Raw genomic sequence first — 24,530 nt, 5'->3', positions numbered from 1 at the left:
TGTTTCGTTAATGAGAGTCGGCTGGTGAAAGATTTCACCCTGATTTCTGCATCTTCAGTAAACATAAGCCAGACTGTAATAATTGGAGCCCAAATTAACGAGTAAATTTAATGTTTTTTATGAAATCTAACCAGAAAAATTGAAAAAAAATAAGTCCCTGAACTTTATTTTTCGTAGTTTTTGAGAAAACAAAGGAAAAAGACAAAAGATTGGGGTTGAAAAACATTTCATCTTAGTTGAATAGAATAGTTGAAAAACTATTCTATGTTTGGCATAAAATAACTTTGTTAAGTAGGTTACATTTAAGAGTTTTAGACAAAACTTGAAGAGAATTTTATTGTGATTAGTATGGTATGATTGAAGTTCACAAAAACTAAATATAAATATAAGAATATCAAAGTTTGTTAAAAACAAAATATATAAAGATTTAGCAGGTTTTAATTAGGTATTAATATAACAAACAAAATTTTCAATACCACAAAATAAAACAAGGGAATGTTATAATACATTTTTTCATATCAAATAAGGGTATATTGATTTTTTCCTTAATATTGACTTTTTCTCCTTTGTCAGCATTGCTTTCTCTGATAGTAATGATGTCACTTATAAGATCAGTCCCCTGAACTGACATCTACAATTGGATTTTTTGGCATTAAGATTTGTGATAACACATGAAGAAGAGAGTAAATCGATGCAATATAATACAACCATACCTTTCTGCAGCATTGTTATTTTTTAGAGATCGCAGTATTTTTTTGTTAGCAGTTTTTTTTTTAATTTATATATGATTTATATATGATTGCAATTTTTCAGTTGTACATTAAATCTTGTATATATATATATATGTACATAAAATTTTAAGAATATTTTTCAGAATAAATTATATTTATTTTATATTTTTAATACGGATAATAATTCATTTTAATATATGTTTATGATACGTTTTATTATAATTTTTATTGAATGACATTTGTCGATTATATTTTTGTTGTAAATAGACAGCAGAAACTGTAGAAGCAATTGTCAGTCAGTTAATGGAAAAACAGCGTTGTGCACGTGCAGCTGCGCTCAGTAAACAATTGGAATGCGGTTGTCCTGATTCGACATGTGCTGATGGTAAAATATGCTCGCATCCAATGAGACGTATAACTGCTGCTAAACCGACTACGGTCGTTTCATCTATTGTTACAGCTACACATTCTTCATCATCGCAATGCAAAGCAGATAATTTAACGACTTCCACTGGACATCACATTGTTACTTCTGATAACAGTAATCAGGTACTTGATTTTATACCTATTATTCATTTAATTAATTTTTCTCCAAGATTGTTTTAATTAATCAGTAAACTTAGTAATAGATGAATTAATTAAAAGAAATTAGTATATTTATATTATATTGTTTATAATAAAAGATAAATTAATTAAAAGTAAAAGAGATCATTACCCCCCTCAAGTCTTGTAAATCTTTCCTCTCTTCTAATTTTGAAAAATTATTAGCTAACAATGTGATTCTTAGTCTGTGAAGTGTAAAAATTATTAACACATTTATCACCGTAAAAATCTTTCTCTGATATCAAACATGTCAAATAATTGTACATGGAAAAGTATATAAAGAGGTTGTTTCTGATTGTGAGCTAAAACTCTGTATAATTTGATAATTTTATCAAGGTAAAATTCTCAGACATATTTTATAGTTCTTTTAATGGATTTTGATAAAGTAAAGAAAGAGAATGCAAAGAAATCATATAAAAAATTTGTGTGTATGTGGTAAATCTGCTGTCTAGTATCCAAGAATATGTAGTATTTTTTAGTCTACGTTGGCAGTCCTGTGCTTATAGCAGTTGAATATCATAATTTTTTATCTCTGTAAGACTTAAGTTTATTTGTGATTTGAAGTATTGTTTTATGAGTACGGTAGCATTTACTTTGTTACTTAAAAAAAAAATAGAACTGTAAAGTGAACAGAAGCTGTCGCATATGATTTAAGTATCGGTTGAAATATTTTTGTTTGTGGCAATGTGTACAGAGTGCATGTTGTCGCGTGTAACTCTGTGTATATCAGCATCTGCAGAAAAATAAATGTACCACCTACTTTGTTGAATCTAAGCATGTCACATTTCTTCTTGAATAACAAAATACATTAGTATTTACTATTAATTAGTATACATTAGTATTATTACATTTTATTAATCTAATACTAAGAAATATTAATGACATAAAAAAAATTAAATCAGTGATGTTGATAATATCCTCTTTTCTAATGAGATGTAATTTTTTAACATATATTCTCTTTATGTATATCTGAAAAAAAATGTATAATAAGACTCCTAGAAGAATTTGTCTAAAAAAATAAAAAGAGAATCATCAAAATCATTCCGTGCCTGCACATGCACACACAACATATAATATATTATATATACATATATACACACAGACTGTCCAAGGAAGTCTTGGCAATACTTAAGGGACTGAGTCAGGATGTCAAAATAAATAAAAAAAATTTGCGTGTACAAAGTTCTATCTCTTTTCATTTTCCCTCTGTCTACCATTTTGACTGTTTTTTCAACAAAATTTTATGTCTTGTGGATGGATTGAGATATTTTAATGAAATTTTTTGTACATGTACCCAACAACACCTTCTACAAAATAAATACATTTGAAAATTTTATCTTTGTGCCTTTATGTTTTCACTTATGTCTCTAATCGAATTAAAAGTAATTAATGCGGTGGTCATTTTGAATCGATTCAACCAACACCTTTTGGTACTTTTTATCAGTCACAAAAACCAGTCAACCACAGAGAGATTCATCCGTAGTATTCACTGTATGGCTTCAATGTATAAAATTTTATCACCTACCTACTTACAGTATTTCGATCCAACAGTTTCATCATCATAAACAGCTTTTAGATGACAATGAATGTCACTAGTGTTCTTTTTTTTCTGCTGTGAAAAATTAAATCGCTGAATGTTGCTTTATGTGTTGACATAGCAGGCATACTCGACTTCATAACCATATCAGCTATCAGAAAATGAGAGATCAACAGGTTTTGGAATGTTAGTAGTAGGGGAATGAAACTAAAAGAATGAAGCAACTCTTGCTTTGTGTGACAAAGCAATAGTTTTATTCTTCCATTAATTATCCGTGTACATTACATTTCAACTACTCCTCATATATTCAACATTTGCCCAGTTTGTTATAATTAATAATTTACCAACAAAAACCCTGATAAACATACCAAATTAATAGTAGCAAGCTTAATATAAACTTCTGAATTTATTTTAAAATTACTTTTTGGATCCATTAGTTCATTATTGGTTATCTAAATACTTCAAAGGTAATAACTTAAAACCTGTATTTGTCAATCAAACTGAATTAAAATTGTTGTCCACTTTCAAAATTTACCTGCTCATTTAGAAGAGTGAATTTTTTTTTATATTTATAAATGTAATATATTTCTAAATAATCATATTTAGTTTTAAATCATTTTCTTTGTTTCTTATCGTATATTTATTTATAATAAGATGATTAAAGTTTGTTAAAAATGGTGTGTCAACAAAAAATATATTTAATATTTACATAACACGAGTACGGTTTTGCCGGATTTACTTTTGTTCGGTCGATAAGTGAATAATTAAATTTTTTGTCATTAGGTTTCCTCAACGAGTGGACCTGGTTTATTATCACATCATGGTAGTAATACTAGTAACACTGGTGGACACCATCACACTAGTCATCATCAACATCATCGTTTGATGACGGTCAGTATGCAAGAAGCGAGAACAGCGACGGCATCATCAGCTCTTATACATCACCAGCAATCTCAGCATCAGTTACAGCATCACCATCAACAACATCATCCTGCTGCAATTATTAACACCACTCATCAGGTTAGTGTATCTTTTTAAGGATACTTTTTATATTTGGTATGTAAATTGTTAACACAATAAATAGGTCTCATATTTAACGAATGAATTTATATTCCTTTCTTCTTTATCTTTGTCTTTTGATTCTAAATTGCAAATCGTTTTGACTTTTAATTCTAAAATTACCAATAATGTATATTTTAACATCTACGTAAAAAATATTTTAGAATATTTAAGATATAAAAATAGAATTTTAAAATTAAAGTTAGGGATATAATGAAAAATTGATGTAAAGATTGACCAGTCCATTCTACATGTTTATTCCAAATTAATATTTGACATATCTTTTAATTTTTTTTTTATCTTGAGTACTATGTTTCATTCTGTATTTACAAATAATATATGTTTAACATCTAAAAACAACATTCTTTACAAATGTATCATACAAACAGAAAAATGTATTGGTGTGTTGAAAATTTTCATGATTTAATTTGTAGTTTTTTATCAATAGGATATTTTAGATTATAAATAATAAATCCTGACCCCATTAGGGGAAGACACCGGCTGTGTTTCAATCCCATTCACCATACCTCCCCTCTGTTAAAGTCCTAAAGGGTAAAGCCCTGATGGGCTTTACCAGAGCTTTTAGACCCCTCTTAACCCCATAACATATCTCAGTTATCAGTTTGGCCTCAGTCAGCGTATTCACACAACTTATAATCATGTTCGTATGGCTTCTTCCAACCACGACCGACTACCGTAACTTACAACTCTCAACTATCAAATCGACCAATTTGCAGAAGTATGATCCTCTAACACCTCTGCGCTTCCTCTAACACCGAAGGTTTCACACAAATATTCTTCTCATATCTAACTTCAATGAGACTATGCACTCTGATCATTACTTGATTGAGTCTTTTAAATACCAAAAATACTATTTCCATTCCAACAAAACAAGTGTTGATTGCAACAACAGTTTTTTCCTACAATTGAATCTAGTCGGTTTTCTTGATCTACTTAAAAATCAAGAAACACACTCACATATTTAACAAAATGAAAATACATCCCAACTCTCTCTACTCTGGTCTGCTTTTGAGAGTGAGTTCAATGCCTATACCGTCCCGCACCGCAGCTCCATTACAGAGTTCTCAACACACATCCATTCTCATCCTAACAATGAATATCTAGCTGACCGGAACTCAATGCCAAAACACCTATCTTGGTGAAATAAGACCCAGACAGATTCTTAGCCATCTGGAGTACTATTCTATCTATACATCCATAACAGCATCAGACCTCCTCAACCATCATTCAGAGGACTAAGAATCCCAGGAAACCAACATTCTTTTTTCGTTGTACTTTTTTCATTTTTTTGCCATTCCCTTTTCATTTTCCAATTAACTTCCAGATCAAAACAATAATTGATCCTCACAAGCTGTCTTACTGCTTTGGTACATTCAGCTTCGTATCTGGAGCAGACAAACAAGATATGGCACACATCATCAATGGCCCTACACTCTGGTCACAAGCCTGAGTTAATCAAACTGAATCTAGCCATATGTGCCCAGAGGTAAGTTGGCCTACCATCTTGACATCATATTGTAATCAACTCAGTTGCAAAGATATCAATGGGCTTATTACCAGAAGTAACAAGGATCACCTCTCGAGAGTCAGTCCTATAGGGACCAATCACAGATAACAGTAGGAGATACTGGGCTTTCAGTGAGCCTAGACAGGTGCAGTATACAGCATAAAACATGTTTATTTTACAGCTTGTAAAATAAATATTTTATTTCTTTCACAAGATATTATTATGTAATTTGTGTGATAATAAATTATACTTTGAGAATAATTACTGAAGCAATAGTATGTACGTTTTCAGCTGTATTATGCCTATGGAAAACAGATTTGCTTTGCTTATTCAATATAATTGGTTTTGATTCAGTGTCAGTTACGAATAAAAAAATGGAATAGCTTACTGTATTTATTTCTAGTTTGTTAGTTTTCTTTTTCCAATATCCAGATATACTAACAATGAGGCTTCAGATACAATCCTGAAAATTCAGATTTGTGTTGAAAACTAATTAAAATTAGAAAAAATGGAAACATCACTTAAAAGTTTTCAAAGTTAATTAATTCAAAATATTATACAAAGGAAAGTAAAAAATTATTCACACTTTATTTTTTTTTAAATTTATTTACGCTATGTAGCAGTTGAATAGTCACATCATTTTTCCACATAGTCTCCTTCCTTTTCGATACATTTGGTTCAATGGTCCTTTAGTTTGTCTATTCCCTTAAAGAAGAAGGCTTTTGGTTGGTCACCCTGGCTGTCAAGGTCAAACTTTAATTATATAATCACAGCAGTATAAACTCTAAGAATGCATGTACAAAAGGCAGTGTAAAAACCGAAAGATGTGTTATTACAAATGTGTGGATAGTTTTTGACTTGCCTACATATATTTTATATGCATAAAGTTACAGATTAAAGCAAAAATTTAATAAGATTCTGCTTTTAAATAGTGTAATAAATTCAGCTGTTAAAACAATTAAAATTTGGATTTTAAATTTTGTATGTAATTTTCAGGATGTTTACAAGTGCAATTACATGTTTTTTTATTTTTTTACGGCAACCAAATAAGAATAATGTAATTTTAAAATGGGAAACTGACTTGTGAATGCAGCAGTTTGTATTCAAAATCTTTTTTAGGCTTCATGAATTTAAAGAGTTAACATGGCATAATAAAGAGTTGTTATCTTTCTATTCTTATCCCAGTGTTTCCTGTTTATCGCTAACTTCTCTAAGACTAACCATTTTTGTGTCTTGAAAACTTTTGACTTTTTGAAGAAGCCTGAGAAGATGACATTATACTTTAGTCAGGAGAACGCATACACATTATACATATTTAATAATGAAGACAACTTAGTGTTTTATTAAGACGCTTCAACCCACGTTTTTTTAGTTTATTTATTTAAAATCTCAAGACAATATATAAATAGACGTTTAATAAAAGAAACCTGAAGTTTATGTATATATATATTTGTGTTTTTCAGAATTGTTATTTTAAAGAAATTTTATTTATTTATTATCTTAACATATTTGGATCACTGTTATTATCTCATGTTATGTTTACGTTTTAATAAAACTACTTCCTTATTTATCCATTTTGTAATTTGTGGTGCTGCACTGAACAAGGTTTGCTTACACTTTTCCTTCATTTTGTTATCTGTAATGTATTACATCTACCATCTATTTTTATATTATACATTCCAATTGTATTCTGTATAATTATATCTATCAGTCCCCATGGTGGAATGGTAGCATCTCTGCTTTTCCCTGAAGGGTTCCAAGTTCAAATTCTGATTTGGCAAAAATTTATCATACTCTGCAAATTTCAGTATTATTTCCTTTAGTAGGTTGGTATCACTAAGGGCATGTAACCAGATCAGCCTAAATCTAGAAAAAAATGAGAAACTGATGAAAAACGGTAAAAAAAGGAAGTGATTTTAATTTTCTTGAATAAATAAAATTATCTACTTATTTTTATCTTTCTTCCACTTATCATTGCTCCCTTATTTGACATCCTTCTTTTTACTTTATTTTCTTAAATGTAATTGAATTGAATTACAGGTATCAAATTGTCAAACAGTTAGCGGTGTATCATCAGTAAACAGTTCTGCCGGTGGTGCTCCATCGTTGGTACTGAGTTTATCACAGATACAAAGCTCTGGCGGTTTACTCATATTAAATTCAACGACTGCAGCGACCAGTCAGCACCATGATACAGCCGCCCATATGGCATCATCGTTTATCAACAGTTCTAGGTCGCACCGTAATTTATTACATCGTACAAATACTGTCGGTGATATAAAAGCAACAATTATGCCGAAACAAGAAGCGATGGAGGTTTGTTTGATATTATAAAACTAGCATGTTACACAATTGTCGTTTTATATAATGGAAATATACAAGTTTTTTTTAAATCTATGAAACAGCTTAATGAAGTATTTTGGTTAATTTTTTTCAGTTAGTATTTTCATCTAAGTAGAGGAGATATAATTTTTAATTAGTGATATTTGAACAGCATCAACCATTCTAATCATGTATGTGGTGTTATCGTTTACCTGAGGATATAACTGCAGAAAAATTATTTTGTAATTTTTCTTACTAACTTGAAAGACTGATTGTCAAAAATAACATGTCATTTTGCCATGAAATTCTAAATTTTTTTTTCTAATTATTACTTCCTAACACTGAATAGAGACAAAAACTAAGAATGCCACTATTTTAAAATTAACAAACATAAAGTTCCATACTTATTTTTTTCATAGAGAGTATTATTTTAAAAAGATATGCCAAATTCCATTAAAATAGCTTAATCCCTTCTAGAGATATAAATTGCTATTTAAAAAGAATACAAAGTGGCAGTCTCTCTCTCTCACTCACTCTCTCTCTCTCTTTCACTTTCTCTCTCTCCCTCTCTTTCACTCTCTCTCTCTCTATATATATATATATATATATATATATATATATATATATGTATATACACTTATTTTTAAAGTAAGGTCCATTTTGAAATAAAAAGAAAACTAAAAATTATGAATTATGAACTAAAAATTATGAACTAATTTTATTAGTACTTATAAAAATTATATTTACTACTTTTTTTAACTTTAGTATATTTTTTCATGGCATTTCAGTAGCTTCATCATTCACTCTTCAAGACATTCCACTGTCAGTAACTTAAACCTCACAGTAATGCCACTTTCCAGTTTGTTATAATCACCTAACCTTTGTGATGCAAGACTGTTTTTGGTGAAGAAAATGAAAATAATCACCAGGAGCTGTTAGGGCTGTAGGGTGTGCAATAAAAGATTTCCAATTACGTTACCGTCTGATTTGCCATGTGTGGCCAGGCATTGTCATGCTAAAACAAAATTCTGCGGATTAGTCTCTCACATCATTCATTTTTTATACTTCTTCAAAGATTTTTAAACGTTTCACAATGCATATTGGCATTCACAGTAGTTCTACAATCACTAAATTCAACATGATACCCTTTTTATTCCAAAAAAACAGTACCCATAAGCTTCTTTACCAAATGTTCTTGTTTGAACTTCTTTGGTCTAGGAGATTATTAATGACGACATCACATTGACTGCTACTTTGTCTTGATGTTCCAATAAGAAATCCAGGTTTCATCTCCAGTAACAATGTGATCAAACAATTCACCTTCATTTTCATAACGCCGCAAAAATTCACGTGCTTTAACAAAATGTTTTTCCTTGTCAGAGTGTGTCAGTTAAAATTTTAGGCACCCATCTGGCACGCAATTTTTTATAGCCCAATTTTTCAGTCAAATCCTCATACAAAGATCGTGAAACTCGAAAGATAATTGTGGCACGCTGAAGCGTTGGTTTTCTCTAATTGTTTGTCAAATTTCTCAAATCATATCATCCATTATCACCATCTTGCCAGCTGCTGTGTTCTTCATCATGAAAGTTTATTGGTCCTTGAAATAAATGGAACCACCATCTTACGACTGTATCACCATTGTTCATAATATTCGGGTGGTAAATGCCACAAATTTGCCTGTGGAATTATTTTTTGCCATCAAAAATCAGATTACTCCTCGTACTTTACAGTCGGTGGGATCACAAACTGTAGCACTCATTAAATGGATGAATATATATATATATAGCAAAACCATTCTAGCAAGGCACTTTTCCTTCTACTTACAGCTGTATATCTATTCCCTTCCGCAAGCACCTTGCTATAACTGCTCAGCTGTACAACTAAACAAAATTACTAAACTATTATTGCTATGACTGAGTAACTGATTGAAATAATGGGCTACACAAGTGCCATCTGTTTACCTATCTTACATAGGCAGCAAATTCAAAAGAGATTACTTTAAAAACACACCTTGTATTATGCTGCAAGGATTTAATTTCCTAATCATTTTCTGTCTCTCTCTCTCTCTCTCTCTTTCTGTGTGTATATATATATATACATATATATATATATTTATTTACACACACCCATGCATATGCACTCACAAAAACGCACACCCCTGTATGCGTGTGCACATGTGCACAGTAAATTATTGAATCCTTAAATTTTACTTTTCAATCAGTTAAACATAGAAAAATGAAATTTAGCAAATGCTCCTACATCAAGATGAGCTGCTCTTTCAGTTTGAGATCACCACACTCCATTTTGTCATGAGAGGCCTCTACTCAAAAATTTAAAATGGATAGAGTAGAATTGTGAAACAGTATTTTAAGAAGTATTGAAAAAAACATATTTGACATAATGAGCTTCGAGGCTACATTAATCCTAATCAAAATGATTGCTATTTAATATTTTTCACAACTAATTTCAGTAGTGGTTTATAGTACATTCCAAGTAACGGTCTTATAGAAAAAAAATAGATTGTTTTGAAATAAGAGCATTTGCTAAATATTTTTTTTTATTATTTTATTTTAAAACTAGCTCTGAAAAACATTAAATAGCTGCTATTTTAGTTAACATGTTATAACCCAAAATTCATAATTGCAAAATTGTTTTTTCAATGATGTTAAAATACTCACACCCTACTCTTTAAAATTTTTCAAACCAATTTTTCTACATTCCAAGAACCCAACGGGCCTCTGTGAGTCTCCTTGGATGCTTATGTTAAGGTTCCTTCAGTGCTTAAGGTGTGGTGATCTTATACTGAAAATAAAATGTGAGATAACAGAATTTGCTGAATTCATTTTTCTGTCGAATATTTTAAAAACTGTTTAAAGTTCAACATGTTTCATAAATATTGTATATGTTGGTAAATTAGATTAATCTGGTGATTATGCATAATTACCGGTGAATTTGATTAACCACCTCCATTGTTGGAAAATTTAATAAATATATAGTGATTTATTAATACGAGGTCTGTTCAAACATTTTTAATTACAGAGATATTTATTGACATGTTTGCAGCATTGTATTCCACATAACCTCCTCTGTGATCACATGTTCTTGGATTGTTGATATCTCATTTAGTTTTTGTGTTATTGTTATTTGAGTCCAACGTGTTTAAGTATTAGTAGCAATTTTTGTAATGTGCAATTTTCATGAGCAACAATACAATGTAAAATTTTGCTTCAAACTGGGGAAAACTCACAGAAATGTTTCGACTTTTGAAACAAGCTTACAGAGATGATGCTCTAAGTCGTATGCAATATTATGAATGGTTTTCACAGTTTAAAAGTGGTTGTCAGTCAATCGAAGATGACCCTCAACCAGGAAGGCCTTTGACTTCAACTGATGACACCCACGTTCAGAAAATCAATGATCTGATGTACGCAAATCACAGATTGACTGTCAGAGAACTTGCATCTCAATTGGTTCATGACATGACATTTTGTCTGAAAAATTAGACATGCATCGAGTTGCAGCACAGCCTGTTCCTCGTTTGATGACCGAATAGCTGAAAGAACATTAAGTGGATGTTTGTTTGCAACTTGAACAAGTCAGTGACTATGAAACATTCATGCAAAGAATCATAACAGAAGACGAAAGCTGGGTTTACGACTACGACATCAAGACAAAAGTTCAATCATCACAATGGATCAAAAAAGGATCTCCACGTTCCAAGAAAGCATGTCAATCTTGATCCAGTGTCAGAGTGATGCCCTTTGTTTTTTCAATTTAATAAAATTGTGCATTTTGAATTCTTGTCTCAAGGTGAAACAGTGAACCGTGCATACTATCAAGGCATTTTACAACGGTTACGTGAAAATATCCACAAAAAGAAACCAGAGTTGTGAATATTCCTTACAACGGTTACATGGAAAAATCTATAAAAAAGACCAAAGTTGTGGGGAGACAACTCATGGTTTCTTCACTATGACAATGTGCTCACACCCTCAGCTTTGTCAGTTCGTCAGTTTTGTGCCAAAAATCAAATGATTGTCCTCCCTCAGCCTCCCTATTCACCAGACCTGAATCCTTGCGATTTTGTCTTATTTCTGAAATTAAAATCGGTGATGAAAGGATGCCATTTTGAGACTATTGATAAAATTAAAGAAAATTCCTCACAAAACTTAAAGGCCATTTCACATGAAGCTATCGAGGACTGTTTTACAAAGTGGAAACCTTGCTGGGAAAAGTGTGTGAATAGGGAAGAAAGTACTTTGAGTGGGACAACGGCCAGTAATCTGTAAATAATGAAGATTAAGAAAATAAAGTTCTGTTATTTTTTGAACAAATCTCTTATACCGGTCATTTTAGATATTAAAATAACAACTCTACTATAAGCAGTAATTACCGAATTTATTATTTAAATAATCAAAACATTACTGCTAATTAGTCAAGATTAGTGAGCAAAGTAAAATTAGGTTATGCTTAGTTAGATTATGATTCTGTGTACTGATGAATTATATGTATACCAACAACCTAACCAAACATAACTTATGCTTCCTGTGCTTGCTAACCTTGTTTAATTAACTGTAAATATACAAATTAATATATGTTATTCTCCAATGTTGAAGGGCGATTAATCAAATTCACCAGTAATTATGCACAATCGCCAGATTAATCAAATTTACTATAACATATATATATATATATATATATATATATATATCATATATACATATAACATATATATGTAATTTTTCTAAAGTCAATACTTATAAGACCCATATCCCTCTGTACCAATATATTGTATTTTTATATTCAAATACCAACACGATCCACCCAGCTACAGAATTACGAAGTGAATGAGATGACACTTAACTTATTTTTTCATAATTATTCCAAAAGTACTTTCGTGGCTACCCACATCCTCAATTGTAATTTTTCTTTTTTATTCGCTTCTTAAGATCTTTATCTATCATACAACACACTCACTACAGTCAAAATATAAATTAAAAATATAAACTATACAAATATAATTTAAAATAAACATTTAAATATAGATATTAATTAAAATTCAAAATTTTAAATCTTAAAAATTTTAAAAAATATTTAAAAATTAAAAAAAAACTTGAACTACATATACATAATATGTCATAAAAAAATTAAATTTAAATAATAAAATAAATAGAACAAATTTATACCATGTAACCTGGCCAGCCAATGTTACATTACTGTTTATTTAATATTTAAATTTAATTTTAATTTTAATTTGTGAACTATGATGTCATATTTATATATATAGTTACAAGTTTTTTAAATTAAAAATTTTTATTTTAAATTTATTTCTATTTTTAAATGTTTATTTTAAATTATTTGTTTGTATATTTTATATTTTTAATCTATATTTTGATTGTATTGAGTGTGTTATGTGATTCGATAAATACCTTAAAAAGTGAATAAAAAAGAAAAATTACAAATGAGGATGCAGGTTGCTACAAAAGTGCTTTTGGAATAATTATGAAAAAATAAGGTAAGTGTCATCTCATTTACTTTGTAATTCTGTACTTGGGTGGATCAAGTTGGTTTTTGAATATAAAAATACAATATATATATATATATTATTTATTTATTTATTTATTTATTTATTTATTAAACTTACAAATAAAACTGTTGTATAATCGTTAAGATTTTATGATATTAAAATTATATTGAATGTACAAAAAGGATACAGTTTTAATGTAATAAAAGTTAAGTTCGTGTCATATTGATTTATTATTCAGTGTATGTTTGGTCATTTTGATCCCGTAAAACTTGTTTTCTTCTTTTTAATTTATGAGTTTTTTTGTCGTGTTCTATTTTTTAAGGTTAATATCTTTTTTCTGTAGTAAGTTTAACTTCCTTAAAATAAAACCTCAAAAATAAATATGGATTTGTTGGCTAAATTTAATGTTTAATAATTAATTTCACCTATTGTTATTTAAAGCATGATTTATATAAAATAGCTTTATCAGTTTTATACTTCCCCTTTTTTTTTTGTTAAATTGTCTTTAATTACCTAAATTTTGTATCTAATAATACTGATTTTTTTTTTAATTTTCATTTATTTCAGTTGGAAGTAATAAGTTCATGCCAGGTTTTATCATCATCAGCGAATCGCTTAAACGATACATCACAAACTACAACCACTGCCATTAATAAAAAAACAAATAATACAATATCTACAAATTCATTAAACGATTGTCGGATGATAAGTATCAATAACGGTAATAATAGTAATACAAATAATACAAGTAATAACAATAACGGTAATAATAATGTTATTGAAAAAATGGATATCACTAACAGCAATAGCAGCGGTAGTATTTTAACCGATATCGAAAATGATGATACAAACAATACGATTAAAATTGATCGGCAGCCGTCACCGAAACGAATGAATACAACATCTTTACCGACTTCTTCATCATCATCTACATCGTCATCGACATCATCGATTGTAGGTACAAGAGATCATCATTATCATCGTACTCATCACCATCAACACCATCATCGCGGTGATTTGTCATCGTCGTCATTAATGGATGTAAAACCGTCATTTAATAATTTAATGGAAAGTAATAACGGCAAAGATAATAATAGTATCGATATGCATCGGAATAATAGCGGTAACAACAATAGTAACAATAATAATGCGCAATATTTTAACGAAACTTTGGATTTATCTCAAGAAGATATTCAGCAAACATTATCGGCTAATATGCCGATGAGTTGTTCTACACCTGAACCACAGCATACGTTAGTATTATTTATTTTTTTTCTAAGTTTAATCTTTCTATATAAAAATATGTGTATTTCAGCTTACAAACTGTGTGCAATTCACAAAATTACAGCAGTAACTGATTAATCTAAATATCTCTTTGAATTTTAAAATTTTCTGCTCAAAAAACTTTAGAAGAAAATGTAAAATATTTAGGTACTATTTAAAATTGGATATATGCAAAAACTAATAATAAAAAAATAACTGGAAGTTTTAAAATTGTTAATTGACAATTTGACCATCACATTTTTACATTTCTGGCCCCATAGATCTGGAGCTATGCTGTAAGAAGGAAAATAATCCTTCAGAATCCACCTTCAAAATTTCAAAATGGCGGCCATCTTAATTTTGTAATCTTCAATATCTTTTTAATTATTTATTTGATCAAATTGTTACTTTTAAAAAATTTGTTATGCATTTCATTTTGAACAAAAGGGCACTTCATTTATAAAAATCCATTGATAAACAATCAAATTATTGCAGACAATCCGGCAGAATGCTTGCAAACCGTAATTCAAGCTGATGATTTTTATTAATTTACTACTATTATTTATTATTACTAATTTTTATTACATTTAGTGGAGTAAATAAAAATAGGCAAAAATTATTAAAATGTGTCTTTATGTAATAAACATAAAATTTAATACCAACTGAAGAGCGAGATACCAAGAAAACTAGTTATTGAAATTAATATGGTAAGTTTAATTTATCTAATTACTGTTTTCGAGGTATATATTTCATATAATATTAAATTTTATTAACAGTGGTCAAAATGTTACTGAATTATTTGAATAGAAAAAAAAATTATATATATAATTTTTTTAGTCAATCTTCTCAAGATCCATTTCCTAGGTATTAATAATTATTATATATACAAAATAGATTCAACTTGATCTACCCAAGTACAGAATTGAATAAAATAAAATTACACTCGCCTTATTTTTTCATACAATAGTGCTTTCACGGCAACCCACATCTTCAGTTGTAGATAATTGTTTTTATAAAATATTTAGTGTTAAATTACATACCACACTCAAAATTAAAAATAAAAAAAATAAAATTAGAATTTTATTAAAGAAAGTATAAAAATTTTTAAATAAAAATTACATATAAAAATATGACGTCAAAAATTATAAAGTAAAATATAATATATTACATCTGTTTGGTCAGCCCCATGTAATAGGCTGGCCAAACGCATGTAGTATATTTATATTTTATTTTATAATAATACTTGACATCATATTTTTATATGTAATTTTTATTTTAAAATTTTTATACTTTCTTTAATAAATTTCTAAATTTTATTTTTTTTATTTTTAATTTTGAGTGTAGTATGTAATTTAACACTAAATATTTTATAAAAAGAGAAAAAATCTACAACTGAAGATGTGAGTTGCCGTGAAAGCCCTATCGTATAGATTGTATAAAAAAATAAGGTAAGTGTAATTTTATTTTATTCAATTCTGTACTTGGCTGGATCAAATTGAATCTATTTTATATATATATATATATAGATTTAAATAATGGCTTTGAAATTTATTTGTAAAAAGTAAAATTGTTAATAAAAACAATCTCTTTACATTATGATTATATTAGTCTAGTTTTAATAAATTTATTTATTTTTAGTGAAAGAACTGTGGATGGAGTGGTCGTATGTTCAAAATCACAATCGAGCAGCGATACTGATGTGTTAGTGCTGAACCCTATGGACTTTATAGACGTAACTGTATCACCACCAAATACTGTTGACGATGATGTTTTTGTTAATTTGGATGCGTTCGATATGCTCGGTGATTTTCCTGAGCTAGAAGTTTTGGAATCAAACCATAATAACGGTATATAGTTTTACTATCTTATAATTCTTTTTTAGTATTTTGTTTTAAATTTTAATAACCGGTTCACATAGATGCTAGAGTAACTCTTGCTGTCTTTTTTTAATATTGCTGACTGGATTTTTTTCATCTTCAGCTATTTTGTATGCTTATGAAGTTTGGTTCATAGATTAAACAATTGCAGTATTGGATTATACCACACAAATATTGAGGTGGTTTTTCTATTAGATGTTCATTAAGTAATACTCCCGTTGTATATTTTTTTAATATGGGTTTTTGTATGAAAAATGTCTCTGTTAATTGAAAAAAACTGTTTCATGTTTACAAAACTTTCATAGAAGCCGCTGGGTGGGCTATTTTTTTTTTAATTTTAAGAGAGTTTTTACAACTTGGTTGGATTATTTTGGTTAAAAATATAAGTTAGTAGTACTATATATAATTTAAAGTTAATTTTTTATAGAATTATTGAATAATAATTATGTAAGTGTAATGCAAAGTCTGTTAGAATTTAGATAGTGCAAGAAATAAAATGAAACAAATTTTTGTTTTTAGAATCCAAATAAAAAGTTATAGGAAAGATAAAAATGGGAGATGTACATTTAATAGAGTATATTTAGTGGTTATAAACCTAAAATTTGAAAATATTTGAGTTTGTAAAAAAAGTTGTGTAATACAAGTATGGTAACATTTTTTTGTGAACAATCACTTTCCTTACACTAAGATCTCACTCAGTTCATCTTATTTCTATTAAGTTTACCTTTTTCCAAGGATAGATTTTTACAAAAAAAAATTATTATTGTTATTATCAGTTTATTTATTCTTAATTTTTGTCTGATAAATCATGTGAAATTAAAAAGACTAATTGATAATTAGTCATCATTATCATCTTTCCTATGTTTGAAAAATATAATGTATTTCATTCACTACTGCTAAACTCATGCTATATTTATGAATAGTACTTTCTTTTAAAAATTCCTACAAATTTCTATGAACAAAATATTTATAAAAAACCAAATACAATTTAATACTATGCAAATGTAAAGACATTTCTACACAGGAAATGGAATTATCACAAACAACTGTTACAGTAAGTTTAAAAAGAATATTAGTATTTAGTTAACAATATAATTTTTTTTTAATAATTGAGTTCTATTTGAATAAAATTGATAAAATTTTGCATCGGTATCTAACAGTGTTCTTAAGAGTTTCTAATAATAGTAATAAACTTATGTAGATATTTGAACAATTGAGATTTAAATTTCAAAACGTATCGATGAAGTTGCAGCTTCATTGATCAGATTGATAGATTACAGATTACAAACTTGGAAGGGACAATGTTTTTCTTTTAAATATAAGATATTTTGGAGAATGCTCTGACTAACTTTTTCCTGAGGAAAATAGAAACAATATTAAATTTGACTTGAGGAACTAAAGTTTAATTTAGGTAGGAGTGTGTAAATTGACAAAAACCTAAGCACAGTGTAGTTTAGATTTCAGTTTGAACCAACCTTCCTGGTGATATTTATGACTCTGACCATCTCTATTTGACAAGTGATTACAGGTAAATTATTCAGCCTATAAATTTGGTGTTTTTTTTTTTTTTACTGATTATCAGTCGGCAGTAATAATTTTTTTAGTATAAAGTAAATCATTATTTTAGGAATATTTAATAAGTACATGCAAAATCAATAAATGGTAGTCTAATGCATTGGTGAGATAATTTTTAGTTTCCCAAACCGCTAGGAGTACACACCAAATTTCAGTCAGATATATTCATTATTTTGTTGTTGGCAATTGCTTGAGTCAATCATATATTGTAATTAGTGAAAAATGGTCAAAAGAACGATGGGGTGATCAAACAATACTTTTTTAAAAAACCAAATCTGTACAGGAAAAAAGCCTAGCGATTTAAATTTTATGGTGAGTCGGCCGTATTGATTAGATTAAAAGTGGTTTGTTTATTTTTAGACTCTTCATACAATAATGAACATTCCAAATGAACTTTTGAGGTTATAACTACAGAGTATATTAAAAAACTCCTCATATGATGATTGGAAGGTAAAAAATTAAAAGCTCTTGATAACACTAAGACAGTAGTTATCTGAAATTAATAACTTTATCAAATTTGCACAAATATTTGAATATGTGAAAACTGACTACAAAATGGATGCTGCATTTGCTTATAATTGATAAAAAGTATGAACAAGTAAACATTTTTAATATGGTTGTAACAGTATTGTCGAGAAGAATTTTTGCACCATCTTATAACAGTTGATGAAATTTGAATAAATCACTGCTGATCTGAAACCAAGGAAAAGTCAGAATACTGGGTTTCTGTAGGGGATCGTGCTTCATTCCATCTGCAGAAAGATAATGACCACTGGTGTTTTTGAATCTTCATAGACTTTCTGGAGAAGGATAAAAAAGTATCTGGGCAATATTATGTGTCTGCTGGATTGTCTAAATGAGGAAATAGAAAAAAGAATGACAACCACTTTTGATGAAAATGAAGTTTTTTCTTTTTCACCAAGACAATGTACCATTTCAGACTTGTGTGATTCAACAGCAAAATTGTTTAAATTTTTCTATAAAATTCTTTCACATCTTCCTTATTCATCAGACTTAGCACTTTTGAATCTAAATAGGAAGTGAATTACTAGAAAGAGATAAATGCAAAATGAAGTTGAAATATTTGTTCATTTTGAAGACTTGAATAAATCATATTCTGAGGATGGGAATTAAAAATATTACCATTATTAGACTAAGTGTGTAGACTTGTAAATAGATTATGTTGAGAAGTAAAACAAATTTTTCCTAAAAAAAATTAAAAAATTGAGTAACCTTTATTTTTATACAGATTTATCAACCCCCTATGTGTTTTATTTCTGTTTTTTTTTTTTTGGAATCATCAGTTAGTTAGTTTGCTAGTTTCATGATATTCTTCATTCCATTCTGTTCTGTCAATCTTTTAATGTCAAATATATTTACTATTACTTTATATTTTCAATTATATCTGTTTCATATATTTCAAACTTTGTCTTTCTTTACAATATTAACATACTATGCATTTTTCTATTTACAAATTATCTAGATGTTGATATTTTAATACATGATCTTAGTTCACTTCTTAAAGTTCTATCACCATTTTCTCTCCTCTCCTGTTTTTCATAAAATCTATTCATTTTGAGTTTTTGAAATCACTTAATTTTAAAAACCTCCACTAACAGTGTCATTTAAAAGACTTAAAGGGAAATACTTCTGTTTGTATTACTTTCTGTTTTTTTTTTTATTGACCATGTTTCACTACCATAAAGCTCTACACAGTTTCTTACATAATTTCTCTGTAATTCTTAAATCTGTATTTGATGCTAGCAGTCTTTTTTTTTTTCATTTAAGTTCTCCTTGTTCATGTCAGTCTATATTTGAGGTCTGTATTATATTGTCCCATCCTTTGAATTTTTACTACCTAATCAAAAAAGTTCTATAAAATTGAGTATAATATCTTTATTTATTTTTATAATAATTCTACACCAACTTCCTTTCTGTTATATAAATAAAAGTATAAATAAATAAAAGTAGCATATTCTAATGATTTTTCATCCGAGGAGTGATATATCAGACTTGTCGTTGTTACTTGACTTTCTGTTTTCTTCATCATCTTATCAAAGGAAGGATACACTAATCACAATTTAGACTAGTTTCTATCATAAAATTTTCACTCTGTCTTATTAAGATCCACTTTGAGGTTTCACAATTTTTTTGTACACTTTTTTAACCGTTTCTATTTCTAGGGACATTTTTTGCTTCAGTGGTACCCAGACATTCCTTTCGGGTGTTGGTCAATAAGAGATTAAATTTAATTAATGTTATTAACATTTTTATATTAATTTTACTGACTGATCTGCGGCTATGTTTGATACAAAAATTAATTGTTGTATTTTACATTTAATTACTATCATATACATTTTCATAATTATATTTATTAGTAAATTATTTTTCAGAGGAGAGTGGTCAGCATCCTGGTGGAATTATGGGTTCCAATATTAATAACGGTGATGATTTAACTCCGAACAGATCTCCATTAGTCGATACAGATTCTGATAAAGGAGGTCACAGCCACAGTGATCAAACATCACCACCTTTACAATACAGACAAGCGACTGCCCATATCACTGATTATTCTCCTGAATGGGCTTATCCTGAGGTAAATTAATTTATTTAATGTTATTTAACTATGATTTTATTATTTTATCTAATACTATATTTGTACAATATGTAATCAGAGTTTCTGGAATTTTGTTATATGTTGAAGTTTTTTAATACCTCATTTGACATCTGTTTTTATATATAAATTTGTTTATTTACCTTATATGATTGATTAAATTTTTAATCAAATGCTCTTCATACTGTAATGCCATCTGGCAAAAATTCAATTGTGTATTTTTTATAGTTACAATTTATCATTACTTAGATTAAATGACAGAATTTCTTAAACCTATTTGTCAAAATGTTTTCCTGTACTTGTATAAATAAGTTTTTTTTTTAAATTCTATTATCAAACTCGTATAAATAAATAATAACTTGTACTAATATCATCAGATTCATACAAAGAAGTTATTTATCAAAAACCTTGTTTATTATTTGGCTTTGCCACCTAGTAAAGGTATAATATTGTAATAATAATTGCATATGAATTATATTTTTGTTTTAATGTTTTCATTTTTTATTAATGAATGAGTTTTCTTTTTTGTTTTTATTTAGGGTGGTGTAAAAGTATTGGTCACAGGCCCTTGGTATTCAAATACGTCACCTTATACAGTACTATTTGATTCTTTTCCTGTACCTACTACATTAGTACAGAGCGGTGTACTTAGATGTTACTGTCCTGGTAAGTCAATTTGCCCTTTAAGTAATCACAGCTTTTGCTTGGTGTTAAAAAAATTTATGTTATTTCTAAGTTTATATGTTTTAATTCATTTCTTGGGTAACAGGTGTTCTAGGAAGTTATATAATTCAGATTTTAAATTGTATCTCTCAACTGCTGCAATACAATTGTAGTTATTGTTACATCATTGGTAACTGAAATCTTTTCTCAATATGGCATAAATTTCTGTAATTTAACAGTCAGCCATATTTGTTTTGTGAAATATTTAGTTTGTTTTTATTTTAGAACATTATCTAAAAATGAATTCTTTTATATTGATATAAGAATTATGAGGTCATTCAATAATATAGAGTGATCAACATAAAAGTGAACCCGTAATGAAACCACTACCCAACACTATTTATGAAAGACTCGCACACAACTAGCGCAACTAGTGGTTGTATATGTTACTACTGATTGTGGCTGCTGTTTATAAGGTGGTTATGTGTCAGTTCAGTATACGTTTTGTTGCAGTGCAGTATTGTAAGTACACCTGTGTTTGTGTAATGTGCCTTATTCAATCCAGGTGAGGATATCTATAGTTGAAGCCTACATTCATTCTGGATTATTTGAAGAATCACGTCGAGTATTTGTAGAAAAATTTCCGAATTTCTATATCCCAGCAAAGAGTAGCATAGACGATTTACTTGAAAAATGGCGTACAACAGGTTCAGTTTCAAATTCAAACGAAATAGGCAACCTTCTGTTAGGACTCCACAGGATATTGCCAATATTGAAAGGAGAATTACTGCCAATCCAAAAAAATCACTATGCAAGTTATCCCGAGAATTTGGTGTTAAATACACATCTTGTCATAAAATTCTTCACGAATTAAAATTGAAACCGTGCCGCATTACAACTGAAGGATACAGACAAACCGAAACAACTTTATTATTGCAACTGGCTTCTCGAAAACATTGTTGATGGACAGATAGACCTAATGTCATATTTCATGTCATACGAGGTGTGGTCTCATTTATCCAGCCAAGTTAATTCGCAGAACACCAGGTATTGGATGGCGAGGAATCCTCATGAGATATTCGAGCATCCACTTCACGATGAGAAAATTGGGGTTTGGTGTGCCGTTTCCGGTAATCGTATAGTGAGACCAATATTTTTTGATCGGACTGTCAGTACACAAGTTTACCTCACAATTTTCAAAGAATTCTATACGCAATTAACTGATAATGAAAAAGAGTACACCTTCTTCCAACAAAATGGAGCAGTGGGTTACACATCAAACTTTTCACTGAATCGTGTTCATACAGCTTTCGTAAATCAACAAGCTGTCAGCAGAGGACGGTGGTCTTCATGTTCTCCAGAGTTGTCTACTTGCTAATTTTTCCTTTGGGGCTACTTAAAGGAGAAACGATTATGCATCTAATCTCCACAATATTGGTGAACTAAAGATGAAAATTCAATGAGAAATCAACAGACTTGACAACAACGTTTTGCGTCAGACGACTCTCAATATGATCAGTGGAGCACGAGAGTGCATCAATGCCCAGGGTGATCATTTTGATTATCTTTTGTAACATTAAGGTAAATAAATGCAACATTTAAATTATATTTTATCTTTTTCTTATTTAATTTATCTGTATCATTCATAAAATTTTATTCCAACATAACCTACCAATTCTGCAACAGTTACATTATGGGTTCGGTTTTATATTGCTCCCTCTGTATAATTAAAGAGACAAATAGAACAGTGCAAAAACTGTTCATTTGAATAAACTGAAACTGTCTGACATTCAAATTTACACACCTGACATTGAAAATTTCAACTGTTTAAAAAGAATTTCCATTATTAAAACCTCATTATGTCGTAAATTTATCATTAGTAGGGTTTTATTCTATATTTAATAATTTAATAACTAAAAAATTAGGTATAAAATTCATACCACATGTTTTTTGTTGTCATTACATGTCATAACAGTTACTGTTTTAGGCAACCTGACTTCAGACACTAAAGAATTTATCAGATGGACAAAGCTGTCACTTAATTTTGTTAAACATAGTTTTTATATAACCCAACTGCTTTATTATTTAACTTTAATCAAAGCAATGATTTTACTCTAAAAATTAAATATCTCCTATAAATATATTAATAATAATATATTTTTAGGTGCACATCCAACATCAATTTTTTTTTTTAAAGTAATTTTGAATTTTAAGATTAATTGTAAACCATTAAAAAATCAAAATTAGTGTAAAAATCTGATAAACAACTATATAATTCTGAATTGTACAGATTCTAATGTAAATAGGTTTTACTTTATCTTTAAAAATCAAGCAAAAAATGATTATTGGTTTTTATCATTAATATTCATTCTTCTTCAAGTGTATTTGAGTACTGAACAAGACTGTAAGATGCTCTGATAAAATGCTGTACCGACCACCTTTTTTTTTAAATATTGTTTAATAAACAATATTAAAATCCCTTTCTTTTTTTTCTCTCTTTTTTGTATCCTTTTTTTTCATTCTTTCTTGGATGAGTGTTGATTCTAATCAGCTAAACCATCCATTCTTCCCATTTGTGGTATTACATTAACACTTTCTAGTCAGCAGTAGCGGGGAGAAGAATTGTTTCTTCAGTAGGATTTGATATGTTAAATCAGTGGTGTCTGTAACACTATCAGTACATTCTTGTTTTCTTTCTAGGGTCGCACAAAAAGCCTAACTAGGCCAAGTTGGTTACTGGGTAAAAACATATTTCTTATTCTTCATAATTCTGCAGTATCTAAACTACATATAATGACTATTTTTGTTGAAATCATTAAATAACTGATACTAATTGATGTTTTATATTACCACCAAAATTTTGTTACACTAAAAAGAGTTGTTATATTTTTGAACTTATATTTAAATTATATAAACTAATAATACATTATCATACAGTAAGTAGTTTTTTTAAGAATAGATTCCTTTCTTATGCTATGACTATTTTTTTTTTCATATTTAATTTTGCCACTTATCCAACATTTTCGTTAATCACGTCCATTGTATTATTCACCAAATAGATTGCCATATCAGAAGAAAAAGACATTATTTGTCTAAATTCTTCAGCTGCCACTTCATTTTGGAGCAAACATTATAAATACCGTTCTTAAATTCATTCAATACCTCCTTTATTTTATTAATTATTATGAAAAGTTTTATTAGATAATGATTGGAGGATATAACCGTATC

The 24,530-nt window shown here is 28.8% G+C and overlaps 1 protein-coding gene across 1 annotated transcript in view; it reads left to right on the top strand.

Moving 5' to 3' along the window:
- Positions 1 to 24,530, top strand: part of Camta (Calmodulin-binding transcription activator) — a 403,237-nt gene that overhangs the window by 291,241 nt on the left and 87,466 nt on the right. The window contains exons 10-16 of the mRNA XM_075381347.1: positions 999 to 1,280; positions 3,655 to 3,891; positions 7,499 to 7,774; positions 13,878 to 14,563; positions 16,212 to 16,420; positions 20,419 to 20,621; positions 21,179 to 21,305. Of these exons, the coding sequence (XP_075237462.1) occupies positions 999 to 1,280; positions 3,655 to 3,891; positions 7,499 to 7,774; positions 13,878 to 14,563; positions 16,212 to 16,420; positions 20,419 to 20,621; positions 21,179 to 21,305 (2,020 nt within the window). The remainder of the gene's footprint in view (positions 1 to 998; positions 1,281 to 3,654; positions 3,892 to 7,498; positions 7,775 to 13,877; positions 14,564 to 16,211; positions 16,421 to 20,418; positions 20,622 to 21,178; positions 21,306 to 24,530) is intronic.

Source organism: Lycorma delicatula, chromosome 13 (genome assembly GCF_047948215.1).
Source record: "Lycorma delicatula isolate Av1 chromosome 13, ASM4794821v1, whole genome shotgun sequence".
Taxonomy (NCBI): Eukaryota; Metazoa; Arthropoda; class Insecta; order Hemiptera; family Fulgoridae; genus Lycorma; species Lycorma delicatula.
The sequence above is the reverse complement of the archived record's forward strand: the minus strand, read 5'-3'. Positions and strand labels throughout refer to the sequence as shown.